A 23,553-nucleotide genomic window follows, 5' to 3' on the forward strand; every position below is an offset into this window, starting at 1 on the left:
TGTTCCCTTTTCACTGTACAAAAATACGCCTGAAAATATATTAATTTTTAAAAAAGATTGAGGTCTGTTATGTATCAAAAATGTTTCAATACCTTTTTGTACTGAGGTCTAGGCTGTAAGGTATTCAATCAAGGAGGTATAAGGGAACGAGTTACCAAAAAAAGGTTGCCAAGTAGAAATCACATTTGTAAAACCATAAACAATTTGATCTGAAAAAGTAAACTCTGCTCTTAAGTCAGTTCACAGTTATGATTTTTTGTAAGCGTTTGTACAGACTGCATTTTTTCAAGCTCCCTGCAGTTTGAGAAATTGGATGCATAGAAGACATCAGCTTTCTCCCTCCAAAAAAGTAAAATTAAAATAAAAAGGTTGCAATGGTCCCTTTTTGTGTTGTTTTTTAATCACCAGTTCTTTTTTAGATCTCTTAAGAAAAAAAACTCCCTAGAGTAACAGTTGTGCCGCCAAAAGGGTCCTCTGCCGACGTCTCTCAGACTTCAAAAAGCCACAAGCTTCAAACAGCGCCTTCCGGAGCGGAGCCTCCTCCCCTCCCCCCGCCCGGTCCCCTCCGCCTTTGTTGCAATCACGAATTTCAGGAAAAAGAAATAAAAATTACAAAACACGTTTTCTTAGGGGTGGGGAAATCACAACTCCAGACTAGGTATGCAGCTACCTTGAGACACGATAAAGGAAGGGAAGGGTGGGGAGACCAAAAAAAATTTTTTTTTAAAAATTTAAAAAAAAAAACCTGGAAAAATCTCTTTAAAACTACTCATTTCACTTTAACTCCACCAACATTTCACCACCTTTTCCAATTTCTCTGCGCCACATCTCTGACCGTGAGCATCTTCTCCCCCTCCCCCCTCCCACCATCCTCTTTATCCTGACCGCCACGACTGCCTCCCGAGGAGCCCTGTGCCCCTTCAATACGTGAACACCAGGTCGGAGAAGTTCGCCTCCAGCCAGTCCCCCGCGATCATCTCGCTCAGCTCCGGCGTGCAGTAGTCGGGGAACTCGAAGTGGGAGCCCAGGCTGCCCTCGCTGAAGGAATCCAGGTCCTTATCCACCAGCGACAGGGACAGGTTACCCGCCGCGCCCGCGCCCAGAGGCTGCTCGCAGGCGCTGTGCGCGCCCTGGGAGAAATTCAAGCTCAGGTCGAACATGAGGTCGTCGGCGTCCTCGGCGCCGCTGCCGCTGCTGCTGCCGCTGGAGGAGGAGGTGGACACGCAGCGCGAGGACGCGGGCGACAGCGCGGGAGGCGCGGGCGGAGGCTGCTGCTTGGTGATGTTCTTGAAGCTGTAGTACAGCCGGCCGCCCGCGCGCACCTCGTCGTACAGGCTGGCGCCCTCGGGGGACTCGGCCGCGCTGCTGAGCGTGGGGCTGGCGGGGACCTTGGCCACGCTGTAGCGCCTCAGCAGCTGCGGTGGCTGCTGCTGCGCCGGCGGCGGCAGCAGGTGCGAGTGCGCGGGCTCGTCGTCGTCGTCGTCCGCGTCCGGCTTGGGCCGCAGCTGCAGCTCGTCGTCCTCGTCGTCGTCTTCGTCGTCGTCGTCCAGGAAGACGCACTTAGCCGCCTTGCCCGCGCCGCAGTCTCCGGGCTGCACCGCTTTGCCCGCGCCCGCCTTGCCCGCCGGCGCCTTCAGCTTGGCGCACTTCTTGCCTGGGCCCTTGGCCGCCTTGGCGCCCGCTGCGCTCTTGTCGGGGCTCTGGCCCGCGCTGGGCTTGGCCGCCGGGTCCGTCTTGGGCTTTTTGCGCGGCCGGTACTTGTAGTCGGGGTAGTCAGCCATGTGCTTGAGGCGCAGGCGCTCCGCCTCCCGGATGAACGGGATCTTCTCGCTGTCCTTCAGCATCTTCCAGCGCTTGCCCAGCCTCTTGGAGATCTCGGCGTTGTGCATGTCGGGCGACTGCTCCATGATCTTCCTGCGCTCGATCTTGGACCACACCATGAAGGCGTTCATCGGCCGCTTGATGTGGCCCGACGCCGTCTTGCACCAGTCCGGGTCGCTCTCGTCCAGGGCCACCGGGCTGCACGCCATGAACTCGCCCTCCTCGGTGTCCAGCGCGTCCCGGGGCAGGTTGCTCTCAGCTTCCGAGCTCTCGGCCTGCTGCACCATGGTCCGCGGCGGGGCTGGGCGCTTGGTCTCCTGCGCGGGCGCCCCTCCCCCTCCCGCCCCTCCACCTTCCCCGGCAAGTTGCAAAGTCCTCGGCCGCGCGCGTACGCGGCTGCCCCCCTCCCCCCCGGCCCCGTTCCCTGCTGCGGCGGCGGCTGCGGCGACCGGAGAGGAGGCGGCGGCGGCCCGGAACCCGCGCACTCGCTCTCTCTCACTCGCTCGGCTCGCTTTCTCGCTCTCCCGCTCCTGGCAGCCGCGGCAAGCGCCGGACCCCGAGCACTTCCAGGCGCGCGCGCTTCTTCTGCAAAAAGTTGAGGGCTCTCTCTCAACTCGTTATCAGGGTGTCATATGGGTGACATCACTCCTCCAGCCAACCAATGGCTATGCCCGACCCCGCCCATCTCCCGTTATTAACAACAGGTCCCGCCCCTATCCCCGCCCCCTGGCCAGTTTGCAAAGATGGGGGGGGGTGTCTAGAAATATGTTATTTTTTTCAAAAGAAATCCGCGAGTGCGTACAGCTGCGCGTGTCTCCAGGGCGGACGCAGGACGGGGCGGGAAAGACCAGCATGGGCACATGGGTACGGACGATGAAGTGAGCCTCGGTGCAGACGCGCCCACGGGGCGCCGCGAGTGGGTGTCGCTGCTGGTCCCGGGCGGGTCGCGCCCTGAACCCGCGCGCGATCGCTCTGCGCCTCTGCCAGGCGGAAGGTGGCGCTTCGACACCGCGCGGCGCCGTGCACGTGGGATCATCCTGATTCCCTTTCTCCCCCTCTTTCTGGAGTCGGGTCGGCCGTGCCCTCCCTTCCACCCGCACCCGCAGGATTTTGTCCCGTCTCCCCCGCACCCCTTCCCGTTTTCCCTCCTAGATCGCGCGCCGCCCCTGATTCGGCCAGAGTAACGGTCTGTTGAGACCATCCCGCTCCGCGGCTCCGAAGCGGTTCCAAAAGGAGTCCTAGGTGTCAGGCGGGACGGGTCCCTCGGTGGCCCGGGACTCAGCATCGCCGCGCGCTGCCCCTCCCCCACCCCAGCGTCCCGCCTCCTCCTTCCATCCCCCCCACCCCCCACGCCCTCCTCCCCTGCAGCTCAGTCCTGAAACCCTGGCTGTGCTTCCCAGCACGCACCTTCTGGGTCATTTGCTATTTTAACCCAACGGTACAAACCGAAGCTAAAATGAAGTGTACTCGGGTTTAAAGCAAAGATATTTCTTATTTTCCTGCAAAGACTGCCGCCGAAGCGGCGGCCCCAGCCTAGTCGCTTTGCTGGGCTCCTTGGAAACTCGCTTTTCTTTGTGTTGTCTCTTACCCACCTATGGCTCTTCTGAGGACAATGAAAAGAAGCTCTCTGCTTTCTCTTTAACGTCGCTGCTCACCCTATCTTCCTCAGACCCATCCACCCCCAGCGCTGGGGGCAGGTTCTTAAGATCTACAGCCCCTCACCCCACCCGGAGTCGCTCACCCGAGAAATCGGCCGCCCGGGACTAGTGGAATTATCTAAACACACTTCCTTTCAGGTTGGTGTACTGCACAGGTCAGTAGCTTCTCATCTCCCACCCACCCCCACCCGCGGACAATGGTGTCAGGTCTTCACAGATCATTTTATTAAAAGAAAAGAAAAGAAAAAGACCCCTGTATTTCACCCTCATAGGCAGCCTAAAGAACAGCACTGTCCCAAGTACGTGTAATATTGAAGCTAACCCCAGTCTTGATAACGTTGGCATTTTATATTATTGTTTAAGGCTACTGGAACCATAAGAATTTCCAGCCGTAATGGGTGACCCGAAGTCTGGAGTTGTAGAAAACCCATGTGGTGTGTGGAAATCCATCTTTCCGAACAAGGAGACGGCCTCTTGTTTTCCTCTTCACAGCCTGCATTTCTTAGCGATGGGGGACGTTGGGGGAGGATGGGGTGGGGCCAGCGAGTCCCCATCATGGAGGAAATCTACACTCTTAGATGCAGGGAAAGTATTTCATCTCAGCTTCCTGTCCGCATGTGAACCATGGGGACATATACCATGGCTATTATTTATTTTTATTTTATTATCTCGTGACTTTCCCCTCCCCATCCCTCCCTCCCTGGCCTGTTTTTGTTTGTTTGTTTTGTTTTGAGACAGGATCTTAGTCTATACACCCCAGGCTGGTCTCTAACACGGGACATTCCACCTGCCTCAGCCTCCAGAGCCATCACTTGTGACCACGTTTTAGCCTGTAACAGAAGACATATTTGAAAACCTTTGACAATTTAAATTCTGTACTTATTTGCTACCTTTTGGTATGAAATTATTCACAGCCTTAGAAGAAGATCAACCCCAGAAGAGAAAGATAGAGCCAGTGTGCATGTGCGTGTGTACACTCTCAAAAGGCTGTGGTGCTCTGGGGGAATGCCAGGCAAAACCCATACTCTTTCTAGTGAGAAACAGAACCCATGTTCAAAGACGAGTGGGTCATTTGCTGGCAAAGATAGATTCCAACAAAAGAAGGAATTTTGGTGTAGGGGTCCAGAGGCCCAATGTGACAAGTAAGAGATTTGCTGGTCCTTGAGTCAACAGTGGCAGTTGCTGGGGGTGCTGCAGGTCGGGGCCTGAAAGCCCAGCGAGTCTTACTGCAGTCCAGCTTAGGAGCTCCTTCACAAAAAACTAACTAACTTGATATTTTGTAACCAGGATCCACCCACTTTATTGACGCAGTTACTAGTTCTTCAAGGACTGGGAATGAAAGAAAAAGAAAATTAGAAAAATCTGTAAACATCTTTCCCTTTTCTAGCTATGCTATGTATGTCTTTGTTTACTAAGAGGAAAATTTAAGTCATTTCTTTTGAAAAGAAATAAAAGGAGAGGGGAACGTGGTAGAAGCCCTATATGCTGCTAACTGGAGCGGCATTTACTTCTAAAAGAAAAACAAAATCAGATTTCATAATGCCAGCAGGAATCAACTATGTAAAGGGTTATTATCTAAGGGATGCTTAATCTTCTTCAGTAGTATCTATCTTTCCAGGTTAATTTGGTAAAATGGGAATATCTGTTAGCTTTTGAACTCCAGAATATAAATCAGGATTGAGTCTACTAAGTACACTTCACACCCAGTACCCACTTCCTTTCTCTACCTATGGCTGAGGTAGGTGCTTTTCCTGTTAAGGATAGACATTGCTAAATACATAATTAACCCTCAGAGTCTTGATGGTCACATTTGTTTGGGGACCCCGTGACTGTGTCTCTCGTTTTTTAAAAAATTATAACTTTTATCTTTTTCTTTCAGCACATTTTCATAAAATACTAACATATAAAAAGGTATTTTACAAAGTCACTCAAAATTGTATCAGACTAAACATGAAATGTTCAATTTTTCCTCAAAATTTTAAGTCTTAAAACGATTCCTGGTTAAACAGTTGACTCATCTAACAGCTGGGAACATCAGACCGCTGGCCTTGCTTGGCCTCCTAAAACAAACAAACGAAATATCCAGTGCATGGGCCTTCCTTTCCCTACAGCTCATCTTCCAAAACAAGTTGCCCAACTGTGTCTATTCCTCAGCATGCCAGGTCCTCACAAATGTCCCTCAAGTGTCTGCGGGCACAAACTGAACATCACCCTAACCTTTGTACAACACAGACTCACACAAGCACCGAACTAAGTGTGCACAGTTGTGAACAGTTAGTTCACACTTGTGAACCAACTGAGGATAAGGAGCTATGTGGACTCTTCAGCAAATACTCAATGTCTATGCATGCTGCAATGCTGAGGCTTCTACCAAGACCATGCTGTGAGGGTAGGATCTGACTGCTGGACAATTTTAAATACAAGTCTGTCTGCTCTGTGCTCTCTGCAAACACATAGGCATGCATATACAGGCACACACACACACACATCTGCATGCACAAACACACACACACTCAAACATGCACACAACACATACTGATAACCTGGGATACAATCATTGTTTTATCAGGACACACTTAAGTTGCTGGAAGAATCTTCACGTTGATCTTCCTTTCCTTTGTCCTCCACACCATCTCACTGGACAGCATGACCCGCTAACAAATGAGCAGAGAGGTGATGCAGCACAGCACTGGGGCTTAGGAAGTGACAGATGAGCCAGGAGCAGTGGTGGCACATGTCATTACTCCCAGTGCTTGGGGAGAAGAGGCAGGTAGATCCCCGAGGTCTACAGAGAAAGTTACAAGACAGCCAGGACTACACAGCAAAAATATGTCCTGAAAAAACAGAAAATAAAAAGAAAGTGACATGTATATGTTCTCCTCGTGACCAGGTCAGGGACATATCCACACAGAAACCAAAGGGCCGAAAGTCTTACCTTGCTTCATTCTGTGCAATTCAAGCTGATTCTGTTTTTCTAGTCTATTCCATTGCCATGCGAAAAAAAAAAAAAAAAAGTCTTCAGAGCACCGCAACACCAATTTACCAGCAAAGAGTGGGAAACTGTACTGTAGAGGTGGAGATCTGAGCACTGAAGCACTTTGCCTTGTATTGAAAAATCTGACTCCAGAGTCATATATTTTTCCCTGATTCTTACCAGGTATCCCTCAACTTTGGGATAATAATGACCAAAGCATTCCACACATTTGCTCTTTCTGAATCATCTGAGTTATCTTTTCCTTGGTCTATAAAATAGACATTCTTGTTTCTTTTAAAAAAGAGATTTTGTTTTCGGAAAGCAGCATTGGGCTCACAACAAAACTGAACGGAAATGCAGACAGGTTACAACTTAACTTCCACCCGCGTATACAACTTAACTTCCGTCCCCAGGAGCATAGCATCCCTACTTCAGTGATGTGTGGGCTATTGTCTGTGAACACATCTCCAGCCATTACAGCTGTGCATCCACCCTTGACATAAGTTCTGCTGCCTGTGCTGGCAATTTGAGGGACTCGGTGTGTGTCCCATCATCGTTACCTTGTCACCCCAATAGTTCCGGTGAAGATGTTCTGCTTCACCTCCTCATCCTTTCTCTCTAGGTTCCAGCATACCCTGATCTTATTATGACGGGGCGTGTCATGTATGGGAGCTGCACCGCACACGGAACTTTCAGGCTAGCTCCTTCCACACAGTCAGTGGCACGTAAGCTCTTCCGTGTTTTCAGACCCAGGTGCACTTTTGGAACCCGTGGTACTCTGCTGTCTGGGTGCGGCACAGCCTCCGTAAGGCCACCCTGGCTGATGCCAAGGTTGGCAGAAATGAGTGGATCTACTGGCAGCACCTTGTGCAGGTGTGTGTGGGGGGTGGGGGGTAGAAGATGTCTGTATAAACAGATCGGGGAGAAACTTTTACTGACCACTCAGGAGGCTGCTTAACATATAAGAAATTAAATAACTGTCTTTTAAACCTTTGTGTTTTGTATTGGTGACCCTGGTGTGCATGGTACTTCACAGTGGGAACACTCTCTACATTGCTGAAGTTTTCTCAAGGCCCTGCACTCTCCCAAAGGAGGACCTCTGGGTTGAAGTGGTGGGGAGGGGAAAGGGTCTCTGCATATTATGCTAATTCTACCATGGGGGACAGGAGAGGCAGGCTAAGCAAACCCCAGAGCCAGAATCTATAAGGGGACAGAGGGCTGAGCTCCTCTCAGGGCTGAGGAAGCCTGGTCCTTGAACACTGGTCTCCTTTGGCCTTGTGTACGAAAGAAGATATGTATGATTTTGGACATGGTTGTGAACGTGTGATTGCAAGTTTGCGTGTGGTATCATGAGTGTGTGTGATTGTGTGTGTGAACACGGCCTGTGTGCACACAAGCATGACTTGGGCAGAAACAGCTTTGGAGGCATGGACCAGATTTCTTTAAACCCCAATCCTACCCAAATGTATTCAGTTCAGTCACTCAGCAGCCGGAAAAATGACAGCAACAACAAAACCATTTGGGTTCTTCGTGGTAAATGTGTCCTGGTGGATGAAGAAGACCAAGCCAGAAAAGGACAGCAGAAAGGAGTGACCTGGTACTGGGCCTGGACTCACTGACTTACTTGTAGGGAGCAGGCATTGCTTCCTATGGGCAGGAAGCTATGCGTCGCTGTACCACACTAAGATACAAGACATTTACAGGGTGAGAGGCAGGGGATCAGTCTCTTAGGGCTATTATTGTGTGCAGAGGGAGAGAGAGGGAGAGTGGGGCTGGAGACCTTCATGAGGTGCTTCCAAGATCACCCCTGTCTTTGTTGTTGTTGTTTTTAAAAAAAAGTCTATGGGTCTATTAAAACTTTTTCTCCTTTCTTTTTTTTTTTAACCTGCATTTATTTATTTGCGTGTGGGTGCACATATCCCCTGTCTGTGTGGAGGACAGGGGACGACTTTTGGAAGTCTCTCCTCTCCTTGTGCCACGTGGGATCAGGGGCTTGAGCTCAGGTTCTCAAGCTTAGCTGCAAGTGCTTTTACCTGTGAAGACATTTGATGGCCCCAATTTCCTGTTTTATTATCTTATACTTTTTATACTAGAAAAAAAATCATTCTGATCAAATCGGAAGCCAGGGAACATAGGTCACATTCCCTACATCTTGGATATTATATATTTTAGGACAGGTCCACTTAATGGTGACTTTGGCATTTGGAGTCATTGTTGACTGCCTCTAGTTCTGCCCCTATTTAAATGTAGCAAGCATTCCTTTCTCCCGGTCTCCCTGTGGCATGGAGGCTGCACCCCACCCCCACTCCTGGCTCCCAGCGCTACCTCTGGCTGCTGGGCCAATAAGTTTGGGTTGCTAGTAGAAGACGGGGTCCCAGTGCTCCTCAGAACCAAGGCTCTGTTCAGCTCCTGTGTGCTGAGTGCCCCATGCCCTGGACGAGTGGACTGCTAAGCTGCCTTGGTGAGTGGTCGCAAGAACTCGTCCACAGCAACATGGGCCTCGTTTCTGGAGTGCAGATCTCTCCAGCTCCTCCAGCAGCTTGGTGAACATGTCTCTAACACCACGCTTTTTACACCGTATCCCCTACTTCAAAGGGCCACACTCAGGTCTCCTTCCTCCCTGTCCATTAGGCTTCCGTCCATGGTCCATGCCCATTACCCTCTACTGCTCTGTTAACTCTCCTCGAGGCCTAGACATTCTGTCTCCAGGCGAGGCCATGGTGCCATCCTCCAGGGGCTCCCATCTCCATTCATTTCCTCTTGAGTTGGGACCCAATAGTATGATCTTGCAGGGGTGGCTATGAGCCAAACCTCTGTGGTTGGGGAAGGGAAGATGTAGGTGGAAAGAGACCTGGAGGTGGGAAAACCAAGTTCAAGCAGGGATTGTCAGTGCTTAGCACCCAGTGGGCTTTCCTTCACCTTTTCCTGGTGACAGCTTCCTTTGGAATGACATGTCCGTTCCATGCATGTCCTATGGTGCTGTTTAGGGACAGATAGCCTGTCTGGGTTCACAGCTTCTGCATAGAAAGTTCGTTGCTTAAGCGTCGCTGGTACCACACCTGACCTAGATGGTAAGGTGAAATTCTGGACTTGGAGGAGACACTGCATTGGTGAAGACACCCAGCCGTGCTGAGATGAGGTAGGGGAGTGTATTATGCTTTGGTAAAATGCTTGTGAATCCTTGAGGTTAGAGAGGGAACTGTGAGGGCTGGGGCCTTGCTCCTCAACATTACCATCTCTGAGGCCTCAGCTCAAGGGTCCTTTGTGTCCTTTGTTAGAGTAACACTCCCCCACCTTCCCACCCCACCCCCACCAAGGAACCACATCAGGGAGAGGCAATAGCAAGCCCTGGAGGAGTGCTGTCTTCAAACAAACTGTTTTGCAAGAGTTTTCTGCTTAGCCACTCTAGCTGCCTTTATGTGTGTCTCGTCAATGTTAAACATGACTGTGTGAATTCCTGGAACCACAGTGGAAGACAGCATCCCTACGTCAAGTGGTTGATGCACAGGCATCGGAGTGTCCTTTTTTTAGGGTTTGGGGCAAAACTTCTGTGAGAACTGAGAAAGGATAATTTCCATGTCACTCAGGCCCACGTGATCACCATATTGACACAGGCAGAGGGTTGTGCACCCTTGTAGCATAGCCTCTTCCTGCCCTTGCCTCTGAGAGCAAGGGATCCACACTTTTATTTGAACCTTTTAATCTCTCTGTGCATGCATGGTTACTTGTGTGAGTGTGGATGTACAAGTGTGTGTGTATGTATGTGTGTGTGTGTGCGCGCGCCATTGCACACACATGGAGGTCAGAGGATGGTCTCAGGTGTGAGTCCTCACTTTGTACCTTTTTTGAGACAGGTCCTCCTTATCCACCACTGAGGGTGCCAGGCTAGCTGGCCCAGGATCCCGCTGTCCCCACCTCCCACCTCTCAGTAGGAGTGCTGGGATTATAGGAGTGGGCTACTGTGCCCAGTGTCATGTGAGGCCTAGGGACCTGAATACAGGCCATAAGATTGTGTGGTAAAGGCTCGACCCATTCAATCATCTCCCCAGTCTAATTTCCAACCATTCCTCATGGCAAGAGTTCCTTCACTGACTGTCAATCCCTGTCACTGCCTGTCTGCCCTTATCCCAGCATTCATCATGCTGACACCCTAGTTTTCTCCAGACGCCAAATCTACACATCACGCTCCATCCAGGCCTGGATCATGGATGCCAGAAATGTGCCCGGAGCCCAAGGGATAGGCAGGAAGTTCCTCTCTGTTGTTTGTAAAGATCTGTTTCAGGTCTGAGATAGTTCTATACAATGAAGTTCCTCTCACCCAGCTCCCTGGTGGGTTTTGGAGGCAGGAAGAGCAGACAGAAAAAAAAAAAATGCAAGACAGTTGTGAATTTCAGTTTGCAGGCAGCGTGATGGCTGGTGCTAGGGGTGGAAGCACAGGAACATGGTGACCAATGCAGAAGTCTTTGGTTTCCATTGAGCTCCCTTGAAGAGAACATACATCTCTTCTCGTCTGCTCTACCATGGAGGTAACCGGGTTCTGGGTCCCTCTCCACAAAATCTTGCAGTAGTATATGCATGCTTCAGACTATTAATGAAGAGGAAACCACCTTGAGAGAGTCGGGGAAGAGAAACAAAGAGTTAAGGAGAAGAAGGGAGATGAGTGTTGTCCCTCCTGGAAGAGGTTCTGTTTCTTCTTCTCTCCTGGGCCCTGTGCTTAGCCCCACCCCAGCCCTAGTTTTCTTTACTTTGAACTTGGCTGGAACTTTATTTTCCCAAGGGACTAAGTTTGATGCTCTCAATGTCTTGCCGGTATTATTGTGAACTGATCTTTCTTTCTTTCTTCCTTCCTTCTTTCCTTCCTTCCTTTTTTCTTCCTTCCTTTCTTTCTTTTTCTTCCTTCCTTTCTTCTTCCTCCTCCTCCTTCTTCTTCCTCTCTTTCTCTTCCTCTCTTCCTTCATTCATTCCTTCATTCCTTCTTTCCTTCATTTTTTACTTCCTTTTCTTCCTCTCTCTTTCTCTCTCTCCCCCTTTCTTCCTGGTATGGAGAACTGAGTGTGACAACAACTGTCAACAAGATGTACAAGATGCTTCACACGCTACCACTGACATCTTTTCCCAACTTCAGCACTGTGATTTTCTTTTTCTAAAGGAAGAATTTAACACGGAAATTTCTCCTCATGAAACAAGTCTCTGGGAGCCTCTGAGACCATAAAAATCTGCACAAGTTCGTGTATATGTACACATAATTATAAAATGTGAGGGTGTTTGAAGACAACTCATAGCAAGTGTCGTGCTCTAGAGTGGGTGGATGCATCTAGGATGCATCTATAAATAGGATAGAGTGTGAAGCCAAGGAAACTGGTACCCATGCATACTCTACCCTGTTTCCTGGACTGGGCAGCAAAGAGACCACTGGGTTAATATAGAGGTCACATATCTTCTCAGATTCAAAGTCTCTTTTAGACCCCTCCCAAGCCTGATGCCCAGGACTTTTTGTTTTGTTTTGTTTTCATTTCTCTAGTTCTATCTTATGGGGAAAGGATATCCTTTGCCCATGTGTATTTGATATTTTTCTCAATAATTAATTCTGATATTCCTAAATGCATATGCTATTGCCTATATTTAACCTCTTGTGGACAGAGAGCAAGGGTGTATTTAATCGCATCTGGGTGAATGAATGACTGCACAAGTATGATGTCGGGTGCCTATTTCTGGACCTCACCATGAAGAATAAGATCTGGGGTATAAAAGGAAAGGCATTTGCAGTATTTCCTGGGCATGTATTTACTTGCTCAGCCACCTCAGCGGAAGCTTGTTTATTGTGTTAATGCTAATTACAGCAACTCTATAGAATAATACCATGTCCCATACCAAAATGGTCTGAGAACTGCCTACACGACACACTGTAGTAGTCTAAACATCTGTGAAACTAAATATATATGTATATGTATAGACGTATATATGTATAGATGCTTATCTCCCCTCCTCCACAGGTAGAATCTAAATCTAGCTGTCTCTTCCAGAGTGCAAACAGGATCCACTAAAGCTCCCTATGCTAAGAAATGGCCAGTCCGAATCCTGAAGACTGTGTTGGACTAGCTGCCTGCTGCCCTGTGCAGTGGAGCCCACTTCTTATTCTCTCTATATTAATTCTTAATAACTGTTCAGAAACACTTAGGGATGTAGGCTCTGCTTTCCAGGGCACGCAACCAACCAAATGACTGGTTCTCTTTGACACACTCTGTGCTCTGAAGCATAAGGTCTCCTATAGGACACTTAGCTCAGAAAATCCAGTCAGATGCTTCAACAAGATGATTCAATCTCCTCATGTTAAGTCTCAGAACTGAAGAAGGCCAGGCGCTCAGTCTTTAGGAGCTAGCTGTCTTTGTTTCTATGTTGGCCAATTGGCTGAATATCTTCTACATGTGTCTAAAAGTTCTGTGACTCTCAAAATCATTGAGAACATCATGTATAGTGTGATTATAAAGTATCGCCACAAAGATGTACTATAGCACGAGATAACCTGGATAGAATCTAGGCATGGTGGGGTTTGAGGTGTTCCCTCTGGACATGTTTGTGCCGCTTAGAGAAGCCATCTTCTAACACTTCTGAAAAGTAGAAAGCAAGGAGGGGCAACATGGATGTCTACTCTGCAGCCTCACTTGAGGAAAATGTCCTTTGTCATTAGGCAACCTCGCTGAAATTCTGTTGAAGTGGGAGCATCCCACCACCTGGCTAGCTTTACCCAAAATAATTACATGGAAACTGTATTCTTTTAAACACTGCTTGGCCCATTAGCTCTAGCCTCTTACTGGCTAGCTCTCATATCTAGATTAACCCATTTCTAATAATCTGTGTAGCACCACGATCTGGTGGCTTACCAGGGAGATCTTAACCTGCGTCTGTGTCTGGTGGGCGAATCATGGCGACTCACTGACTCGGCTTCTTTCTCCCAGCATTCTGTTCTGTCTACTCCACCCACCTAAGGGTTGGCCTATCAAATGAGCCTAGGCAGTTTCTTTATTAATTAACCAATGAAAGCAACAGATTATAAAGAAATCACTCCCACATCAAAATTCAGCCACAGACATTCAGTGACACGGGATTCCAGGCATGAGTGGTGTCTCCAGGGTCAGTGGGGTTCATGGGGTCTGCGCCCACCAGGGAGCAGTCCATAGATGCACAGCAGCTGAGCAGGCCCTTGGCTGGTAGCTCAGCTTTGCATTCTAATGCTTATGCTGATGGTACCAGCTACATACAGCACGGGTGGGCAGACAGCAGATCATACCTAAAGAGGAGAAGTGTTGGAAATCCTCATCCACGGAAACTTTGTCCCCTGTGTCCGATAACTTCCACCTTCAACTAAACTTAGGGGCCTGGAAACCATAACACAGGGCTAAGCTATGCCGAATGTCATTCTTCTCCAAGTCTGAATTTCTGTACTTCACTCCCACAGAGGCTGAGGAGTTGTGAGAAAGTGGGTGGGGCGTCAACAGGGATATCTGATTTAACTGCCTTCTATGATAATATTAATAATAACAGCAACAACAATAATACTTACTATTATCACTATGTGTGTTTCATGTGCATAGGTGCCAGTGTGCCATGGCATGCAAGTTGAGGTCAGAGGACACACGTGTGAAGTCGGTTCTCTCTTTCCATAATAACACGGATTCTGAAGATTGAACTCAAGTCTTCAGGTTTATATGGCAGATGCCTTTACCCATAGTCCTCTTGATGGGTGCTAAAGTTTGTCTCTGTCTGCAGGCTTAGAATGAAAAGCAGCTGAGACAGCCACCCTTGGAGACTGAACAACGTTCAGATTCTAGGCCTTTCCATCAGGAGATGGCCTGTAAGGCACTGTAATCAACCCACTTTCGATGGAAGCAGATTCATTCTGTCAGTTTTGTTAGTTATAAAGTGGGAGCTGTTCTCATTGTTAGAAACCTGAACACGGTGACTAGGGCGGTACAGATGCTTTACTAGCTTATGCTGACTGAATGAGAAATGAAGATAGTGATACATCCAGGTGGAAAGCATCGGGTACTTACTCCGTGGTCTAAACATGGGTTTACAACACATGAAACTGCGCAGTGATCATCCTTTAAAATATAGGAAATGCCCTCTGTAGTTAAATAATCTAGATTCTTGCACAATTTCATTACAATGAGTTTAACAGGAACAGAGTCATTGAAAGCATGATTGACTTTTAGTGGAATTATAAATATTGATAAGGAGACTACAGGGATGAATAAGCAGGTCACAGCTGGTACTGCCCTGAAAGACTGAGGTTCATTTCCCAGCACTTATGTCAGGGGGCTCACAGTCCTTGAACTGCAGCCTCAGCACCCTTTTCTGGCTTCCACAGACCCCTGCACTCATGTGCACATCCACATGTGCAGACACACACAACATTTTTATATAAAAAAGTAGCAAGGACGACATTTCTTATGGTATAGTCGTAGTTCTCCAAACCCTTTAATTCCAGGGTTTGGGAGACAGAAGGAAGCTGTCCACAAACTCAAAGCTGCCTTTGGATCTAAAGTTCAAGAGAATTTCCCCCAAAGTCAGATGTGGTGATGCACACCCCAGATTTCAGCATTCAAGAGGCAAATGGATCTCTGTGATTTTGAGACCAGCCTGAACTACATAAGAGTTTTAGGCTAGCTATGGATATATATCAAGACCTGATGTGAGAGAGAGAGAGAGAGAGAGAGAGAGAGAGAGAGAAGGAAGAAGAAGAAAAAGAAGAAGAAGAGGAGGAGGAGGAGGAGGAGGAGGAGGAGGAGGAGGAGGAGGAGAAGAAGAAGAAGAAGAAGAAGAAGAAGAAGAAGAAGAAGAAGAAGAAGAAGAAGAAGAAGAAGAAGAAGAAGAAGAAGAAGAAAAGGAAGAGGAGGAGGAGAAGAAAAGAGGAAAAAGAAAAGTTCCCAATTCAACATTTGGCTCCCTTGTGTTTTGTTTGTTTGTTTGTTTGTTTTGTGTTTGCGGGGTGATGATTGAGACAGGGTTTCTCTGTGTAGCCCTGGCTATCCTGGAACTCATTCCATAGACCAGGCTTGTCTCAAACTCAAAGATCTGCCTGCCTCTACCTCCCAAGTGCTGGGATTAAAGGTGTGCGTCACCATGCCCAGGCACATCTGCACCCTGTGTTTCTTCTGCGTATATTTCAGAATGAGGTAGAAGGCCTGGACATCTGAATGCAGTTTTCTTTTTAAGTGGGTGGTTTTTGTTTGTTTGTTTGTTTGTTTTTAAGTGTGGTTTTTGTAGATGACAATGTGATCCAAAGGAACCAAAAACTTGTATACTCCTGGGTGAGTTCAGAAGTTTTGTACTGTGGTCAGTCAGTGACACGCTCACAGAAGAGAATGTGCCTGGTCATCCTTTTCCCCATCTCCACACAGTGTAGATCCAGACTTCATTCATTTTAGCTTCTTCCTCACAGCCTGAATCCTGATGCAGGAGGAGAACACAGCCAAAGGCAAGTGATTTCATCATCAGCTGTTGCTGTGGCTGACCCCAGGAAGGTTGCACCATGGCTTTTGTGTTGCTTACCCAACTAGAAAGTGAGAAAGAGAAAAGCCTTAACTGTCTCCTCGCTGATCTTGATACTAAACTGAAAAATGCTTGAAACTGGGCTGTGATATTTGACCTGGCATGGAGATGCCCCCCAAAAGACCCCTCAATTAGACACACACACAGAGGAGAAAACAGCCAAAGCTGTAGCAGAATGGCAAAGACAGAGGTGGAAGGTATGCTCTTGCATATGATGTGTGTGTGTGTGTATAAGGATAGGCACATGAATGTACAGTACAGGCCAGAGGACAACCTTGGTTGTTGGTTCCCAGCTTGCATATTGTTTGAGACAGGCTCTTTGTGTTACTCACAGATGCACACACCCAGGTAGCTGGTCCACTGGCTTCTAGGATTCTCCTGACTCTACCTACCACTAATGCCACAAAGTGTCTCTCTTCATCCTGGTTCTGGAGATTTGGGCTCAGGCCTCGATGCTTGTGAAACAAGTATTGTCACTCCCTGAGGCATCTCTCCAGCTCTGGTACATTGCTCTCCTAAATATGCACATTGCTTTGAAGAATCAACAACACTTACCTCGGATATTAAATGGCACACACTTCAAATCATTTACCTAGGGGTGGGATGACCTGAACGCTTGTGGAGAATGAGAACCAGGAGGCGCTGTGACTAATCCTCAGGAGAGTGTGCGACGGGTTATGTGCAGATAGTGCTGCAAGATCAAGACACACACAAGGCACTTTGCAGAGATACGTGTCTCTGAGTGTGCATCAGGGCAGGACAACAGAGGTAACTACAGTAGAATCAGGGCCAGTGTCTGTTTCCACTACAGCCCAGAGTGACCGCACAAGGGCAGATCTTCAAGCCAACAACCACACATTACTGCCTTTCTGTCTCAGGGACTGCTGGCACGCCAACATTGCAGAGAGGGAAAGAGAATCTCATTTTAATGAGGAGAAGCGGTTTTGTGTGCACGTTTAACAGACAGTCCCACACTGCTGTCTTTTTAGAGTCCAGAAAGCAGGTTTCATCTCAGCTGAGCTGCTAGGGTGATGTTGATTTAGGCAAAGGCTGGATGCAGCTTGCAAAGACAAGCCTCCTTTGGGAGCTCCTAGCAGCCTCTGTCTGTATCAGAGCCCCCCACACCTCCCACTTCCCACCAACAGGGGTGGCCCCGCACCCACCAGCTGCTGAATTCAGGCATCCCCTAGGAAAGGACTCTCTGAATTCCCAAGCCACCTGCCTGCTTTGAGGCTCTCCAGAGTCCCCCGTGATTAGAAGTGTGCCCCCACATTATGTTCTGCAGCTGCCTCCCCCTGGCCCACTCTGCCATGCCAAGCATCAGCCTGGCCACCGCAGTGCCACCCTACCCTCGCTGGCCAGAACAGGCAGGTGCTCCTCAGCAGGCAGCAGGCGCTGCGGCTGCAGGTGTGCAAGGCCAGGTGCTCCACGGACCTGGGTACCTCTGGATGCAGAAGGAGCCAGCAGGAAGAGGCCGTGAATGGCGGAGCTGGCTGCTGGCCAGGCCTCCCCTGGCATGTCATCCCTCTGACAAAGCCAGGCTCCTTCCAGAGCAGCAGGCAGGATGCCCAGTTGCCCAGGGCCATCGATCAAGCAGTAAATGGATGTACCTTGTAGGGGTCCCAACCCCATCCCTGAGGCTGACCTTTTGTGCAGCTCCTTCCTCCCTGACTTGAGTTAAGCCCTTGGAGTTTAAATGTGACTTTTCCACAAGCAACATGGACACCATCTGGGCTGCTGCTTACAAATGCAGCATTGTGCCCTCCCTTCTCAGCTAGCAGAGCAAGGACAAGGGGCCACACAGGTGGTCACATGCCTAACCAGGCCTGGGTTGCCCTGCCCCCTTTCCAAAACCCCAGGATCCAGAACTAACCAACCAACCTTCCTTTCTTTCTTTCTTTCTTTCTTTCTTTCTTTCTTTCTTTCTTTCTTTCTTTCTTTCTTTCTTTGTTTATTTTCAACCTAAAAGCTTTCCCTACATTCTGGTTGTGCTCAGTGTTGGGGACAATCATGTCCATATTACATAGAGTTCTGAAGTAGTTTAAGAGAAATCTACCTTTCTAAGAAAGCAGTGAGGTAGTTGCTAGGCAGGAATTGTTATCTTATCGGGGAGGCTCAGTTTTTCAAAACAGAATTCAGGTAGTTGACACAATATATATAAAGCTTACGAAAAGCAGAAACAAACAAACAGAACAAGACCTTGACATTCTGAACATCAAGACGGAGAGGGGCAAGAAGAAGCCATTGAAAAGTATGGAGTGGCCCTCAGGAGGCTGAAGCAGGACTGTTGTGAGTTCAAGCCCAGTTCCATTGTGACATCTTGTCTTCTGGAAACACAAGAGCAGGGAATGGGCAGGGTCCCCTCAGCAGAAGGATGAACATGTGGCTCAGATTTCCATTCTCCCAAAGCAAAAAGGCTGAGCATCCCATTGTAGCTCATGGTGCCTACAACCTAAAACTAACCGGATACATTTGCAGACTGTGTTATTGTGAGGGCCTGAAGTGGAGTTACCCTCCTGTAGAAACCTCTAGCTCCAGTCTATGCTTGAGAAAAACATCCAGGGCAGCTTAGAAACCTGCCCAGCGTGGGTACCCTTGCCCCTTCTCGTCTTCAGCGCAAGGCAAGGCTGTACAATCCTTCAGTCAGGAACCTCATAGTTGATGAGGTTTTCCAAAAGCGAATACCTGGGCCCAGCCGGAAGTTTGATATGCTACTCATCGAAATGAATCCAATCATTTGCCCTCTTGTTTAAACCTCTGCTGTCACAGGATTTGAAAAGTGATAGTATTTCCCAGGCACTGTCAAGTCCAAAGCTGAGTCACCCTGGGGACCATTTAAGTCATTGTGGCTTTAATATGAGTTCCCAAAGTATGATTCATGCTTAGGGGGAGAACAGAAAGATTAGAGGCTCTATCCAAAGTCAAAGACTGTAGGTTTTATATTCAGTTCAAGGTCAAGGGCCATGGATTCTAGGATCCATCTGAGCCAAGGCCCGTGCATTCTAGAATGTGTCCAAGCCAAGAGTCATGGATTCTGTGTATGATTTCTAAGGCCAAGAATTAGGAATTCTATAAGGCCAGGGGCTGCTTTGCTTGTCTTTTACTTTTCTCCATTGGTAGGTATGGCCCTAGTCCTTTACCAGGGAATGCACTCATGAATCATCCATTTTGATCTGTTGTTTCAGCAATCCATTTGAAATCAAATCTATACTAAGACAACCTGCCAATCCAGAAAGCTTTTAATGCTAACAACAGCGAGAAGAGACCTGAGCAATCTTTCCCAGCACTGTGTGTGACGGGGGCTTATGGAACTCAATTTTGGGTTGCCATCTCCGCTCTGAAGCAGCGCCCATGTCAGGAAACTATGTTGGGTTTAATAAACGTTCAAGTTGTTGTATAAAATTTTCTATAAGCAGGGCCATCAGGATGGCCACATAGGTAAGGGCACTTGCCACCAAACCTTAAAAACCTGAGTTCAATGCTCAGGACCTGTGTGGCGGAGGGCTCAAACTAACCTCACTAACCTCTGGGTTCCACAGATATGACTAGAGTGTGTAACCACATGCTTACTCATTACACACACACACATGCACACACACACATACACACAATAAATAAGTAAATAATAAATCTAATTAAAAACTTTCTACAAGCTGACATGATAGCTTACATGAAGAGGCTGGGTTATTTCAGCTTTTTTTTTTCTTGCATTTATTGCAGTTGTGAACTGAACCCCGTGAATGCGCGTGTGCCTTGGGATGCCTGAGAGGCTGAGATGGAAAAATGAGGACCGCATCTTCCTTCTTGCAAGTGGAAGGATCACGGTCTGTGTCCACTCTCTTCAACCTCCTTGAATTTTATCCTTTTGTGTTTTGGGGGTTTCGCTTTTGTTTGTTCACACTGAATCTTATGGAGCCCGGAAGGCTTCAAACTATTTTTTTCCCCAAAAGTTTTTGTTCAAAACAAAAATTGTTGGCAGATATAGTAATGCACATTTGTAATCCCAGCATTTGGGAGGCAAAGTCAGGCAGGTCTCTGTGAGTTCTCCACCAGTCTGTCTATACATGTTTTAAGGCTAGCCAGGTTACATAGGGAGATTTCTCAAAAAAATTAGCAGAAAAAAAAGGAAAATAAGTTACGTGGCCTAGTGTGACATCAAACGCCTGATCCTTCTGCTTCCAACCCAGCCCCACTCCAAGTGCTGGGGTTTCATGTTTGTGCAACACTCTAGTAGTTAGTTATGTACACATGTGTGGGGTGTGGGTGTGCATCAGAGGGCAGGTGGAGACCAGACGTCTGCAACAGGCACCAACCAGCACCCAAATAAGAGACTTCTTAGTAGTTATGAATGCTTGGCCTTATCTTAGGCTTGTCCACTAGCTCTTATAACTTAACCTGTTTCTTTGTTTTGTTTTTTACCTTTCTTTCTTTCTTTGTTCTCTCTCTCTCTCTCTTTCCTCCCTCCCTCCATTTGTTCTTCCTTCCTTCCTTCCTTCCTTCCTTCCTTCCTTTCTTTCTTTCTTTCTTTCTTTCTTTCTTTCTTTCTTTCTTTCTTTCTTTCTTTCTCTCTCTTCCTTTCCTTCCTCCCCTGTTTGTCCTTCCTTCCTTCCTTCCTTCCTTCCTTCCTTCCTTCCTTCCTTCCTTCCTTCCTTTCTTCTTTCTTTCTATCTATCTTACCTTCTTGCTGTCTCCGACTGTCTAGCTTCTGGCTCCAGGCATGTCCCTCTCTTGACCCTCATTCTCTTTTTTTCTCCTCCTATTTATTCTCTCTGCCTGGCAACCCCCACCTATCCCTTTCCTGCATAGCTATTGGTCATTCAACTTTTTATTAGAGCAGTCAGGTGCCTTAGGCAGGCAAGGTGAAACAAATGCAACACATCTTTACATAATTAAACAAGCAAATGCAGCATAAACCAATGTAACACATCTTTACATAGTTAACAAAGGCAGCGGAAACAAACGCAACACACCTTCACCTAGGTAAAATAGTATTCCACAACATAGGTCAGATCCCCCTGGGGCTGGAGGAACAGGTGGTGGTTTTGCCTCATTAAATGTGGGTGCTGGGGATCAAATTCAAGTGCTCTGTATCAGCAGTACATGCTGTTACACACTGTGCTGTGGCTTCAGCCCTCTAGCTAACTTTTGTGTTCTAAAATCCCTTGTAGCAGAATCTTTTTATTCTTATGCACTACGGTCACCATCCTCACCTTGCTCCTCATGTCCATCGTGGAGACCATTGTCTGAAATGAAACTTTCACAGTGGGGATGCTGGACTGGGCACTGGCATGAGTAGAACTTTGGGAACTCTCCAGTGCTGGGTGGGTGGGAGTACTTACAGACTCGGCCTGAGGGACCAATATGGGCACAGTCTTGAGGCTCCTTAACCGCCTGAGACAGTCTTAATTGCCTGAGACATGGACACTGGCTGATAACTGAGCCTTCAGATCTGAGTCGGAAGAGATGCCATTTGGGGCCAGGGTGGAGTTGGTTGGTAAACTGTGCTGTGTGGTTCTGGACCCAGGGCAGAAGCAGGGATTCAATTATCTTACTTATCTCTTGCCCTGGGTGGTACTTATCTCTTGGCCAGGCAGGTGGTGGGGCCCAGGCCCCTAAACAGGAGCAAATCTGCATATGAAAGGGTTCTTGAGACAAGATGGACATTTAAACCCGCCTGCCCAAAGGAGTCAGGAGACCCTCTACTGATGGCATGTTCCTCTGAATTGCAACATTCACACACCCCACCCCCGCCCCCAAAATGAAATATTTCCTGCAGCAGGTGGGGAGTCTTGGAGGAGATTCAGGAGTCTCTCTCATTCTAATGGGGGAGGGGCAGGTGCAAAACAGGTCACAAGTCAGAGAAAAGGAAACGTGATTCTAGTGGCCCACTACCCAACAACCTTTTTAAAGGAGTAAACAGCTTTTGAGGCTTGAGACTCTGACTGGCCAAATGCAGAGAGAGAGAGGTGGGGAGAGAGAGAGAGAGAGAGAGAGAGAGAGAGAGAGAGAGAGAGAGAGAGAGAGAGATATTACAAGAATATAATTTTTTGTTTACCTATAATTCAATATAATAGTTGTTTTGTTTCACCTCTCCAGTTAACTTAGCTGGGGGAAGATTAATCTTAGTTGGGTAGGATTATTGCTTTCCTTCAAGTTAAACAAAAAGTCTAGTTATAGATGTCATGTAACATTGGGTGTTCCTAAGGAACAGCTCCCGAGACTCTACTTTCATAACCCATGCAGGGTTGATCATCCTGCTTCATGGTTCATCATGGAACCTGAGATCATTAGTCTTGGTTGTCAACTTGGTTGCATCTGGAATTAACTAAAACCCAAGATGTTGGGCCCCAATATGAGGAATTTTTTTTTCTTAATTAAGTCATTTCGAGTGGGAAGGTCCACTTTCTAATCTGAATCTTTTGAGGTGGGAAGATCTGCCCACCTTTAGTCTGCTGGCCACACCTTCTGCAGGCAGCCTGAATAAAGGGCGGGGACAAGGAAGCTTTTGCTCTTTGATGGCTCGCCCTTACTTTCACTGACAAGTCCTTTCTTTCACCACATTAGAGCCCACTTTTTCAGGACTCTGGTGTATACCAAAGACCAGCTGAGACACCCAGCGTGTTAGCTGAGCAACTACTGGAGTCTTGAACCTTCTGTTGGTAGACAGCCATTGTTGGACTAGATGGGCTATATAACTCATATGCCATTCTAATAAATGTTCATTCCTCCAGGGGGTCCTGACTAATGCAGGGACAGGACATGTTGACCAATGATCAAAGCCCATCTCTCTTGATCTATGTCAGAGGTATCACCTGACTGGTCTTTTCTGTCTCAGAGTCAGGGGACAGGCCCTATCTCCATCTTTAAACTCCACCTTGTCTCTCTGCTTTCTAAAAACTCAGAACATCTTCCATCGCTGTGCTGGAGGTTATCAGAAGCAAGAAAGCCCCTCTCATTCAGCACAATCTCTGAGACTTCTTATCTCCGCTGCTGTGGTTACCTCTTAGAACTTGAGGGCAGGAGGCTGGCCAGCTATTTTCTTTCTCACACGCTGACACCTGACCTCTGAGTGCAGGGCACTCCACTTGCAGACAGTATGAGAAGCATGGACAGGAGCAGGAATAGTAAATCTCTGTATTATTTTGAGTGCTGTATGCAACCAGAGAGTTCACATACTAAGAAGACTGGGGTTTTTCTTCACATTGTGTTCATTGGGAAGATATCAATCTTGTGTGTGTGTGTGTGTGTAAATACGCATGTGTGAAGGCCAGAGGTCAATTTGGGGGCTCTCCTTTTCAATCCCACTTCATTTTATTCTTTGAAACAGGTTTTCTCTTGGAAACCAGAGCTCACTGAGTAGCTCGACCGGCTGTTCAGCAGCCCCCAGGATCTTGCTGTCTTCATTCCTTGGGGCTGAGGTTAAAATGTGCTCCAAGGCTCACTATTGAGTGTGTTCTGTGGTAGCAAACCTATGTCACAACTACTTCTCTAACTGCAGTCCCCTGATTTCACACTTATGTCTAGGGGTGACACATGCCTCTCCCACCA

At 47.9% G+C, this 23,553-nt stretch overlaps 2 protein-coding genes across 2 annotated transcripts; one reads left to right on the plus strand and one right to left on the minus strand.

Annotated features, from left to right (window-relative positions):
- Nucleotides 1-899: 899 nt before the first annotated feature.
- Nucleotides 900-2,114, minus strand: Sox11 (SRY-box transcription factor 11). Its single transcript, XM_057785815.1, has one exon. It carries the CDS (start codon nucleotides 2,106-2,108, stop codon nucleotides 921-923), a length of 1,188 nt encoding a protein of 395 aa, XP_057641798.1. The 5' UTR covers nucleotides 2,109-2,114; the 3' UTR covers nucleotides 900-920.
- LOC130880857 (proline-rich protein 18-like) lies at nucleotides 2,107-3,005 on the plus strand. Its single transcript, XM_057780087.1, has 2 exons — nucleotides 2,107-2,525; nucleotides 2,642-3,005. The coding sequence occupies exons 1-2, from the start codon at nucleotides 2,107-2,109 to the stop codon at nucleotides 3,003-3,005; spliced, it is 783 nt and encodes a 260-aa protein (XP_057636070.1).
- Nucleotides 3,006-23,553: the final 20,548 nt, after the last annotated feature.

The sequence above is a fragment of the Chionomys nivalis genome, chromosome 1, assembly GCF_950005125.1.
Source record: "Chionomys nivalis chromosome 1, mChiNiv1.1, whole genome shotgun sequence".
NCBI lineage: Eukaryota > Metazoa > Chordata > Mammalia > Rodentia > Cricetidae > Chionomys > Chionomys nivalis.

Bases quoted from the DNA above. Each gene is read 5' to 3' on its own strand.
- Sox11 (XM_057785815.1), bottom strand. From the start codon at position 2,108: ATGGTGCAGCAGGCCGAGAGCTCGGAAGCTGAGAGCAACCTGCCCCGG.
- LOC130880857 (XM_057780087.1), top strand. From the start codon at position 2,107: ATGGTCCGCGGCGGGGCTGGGCGCTTGGTCTCCTGCGCGGGCGCCCCT. The intron at 2,526-2,641 runs GTCCCGCCCCTA...GCGTGTCTCCAG, and splicing joins TCTCCCGTTATTAACAACAG to GGCGGACGCAGGACGGGGCG.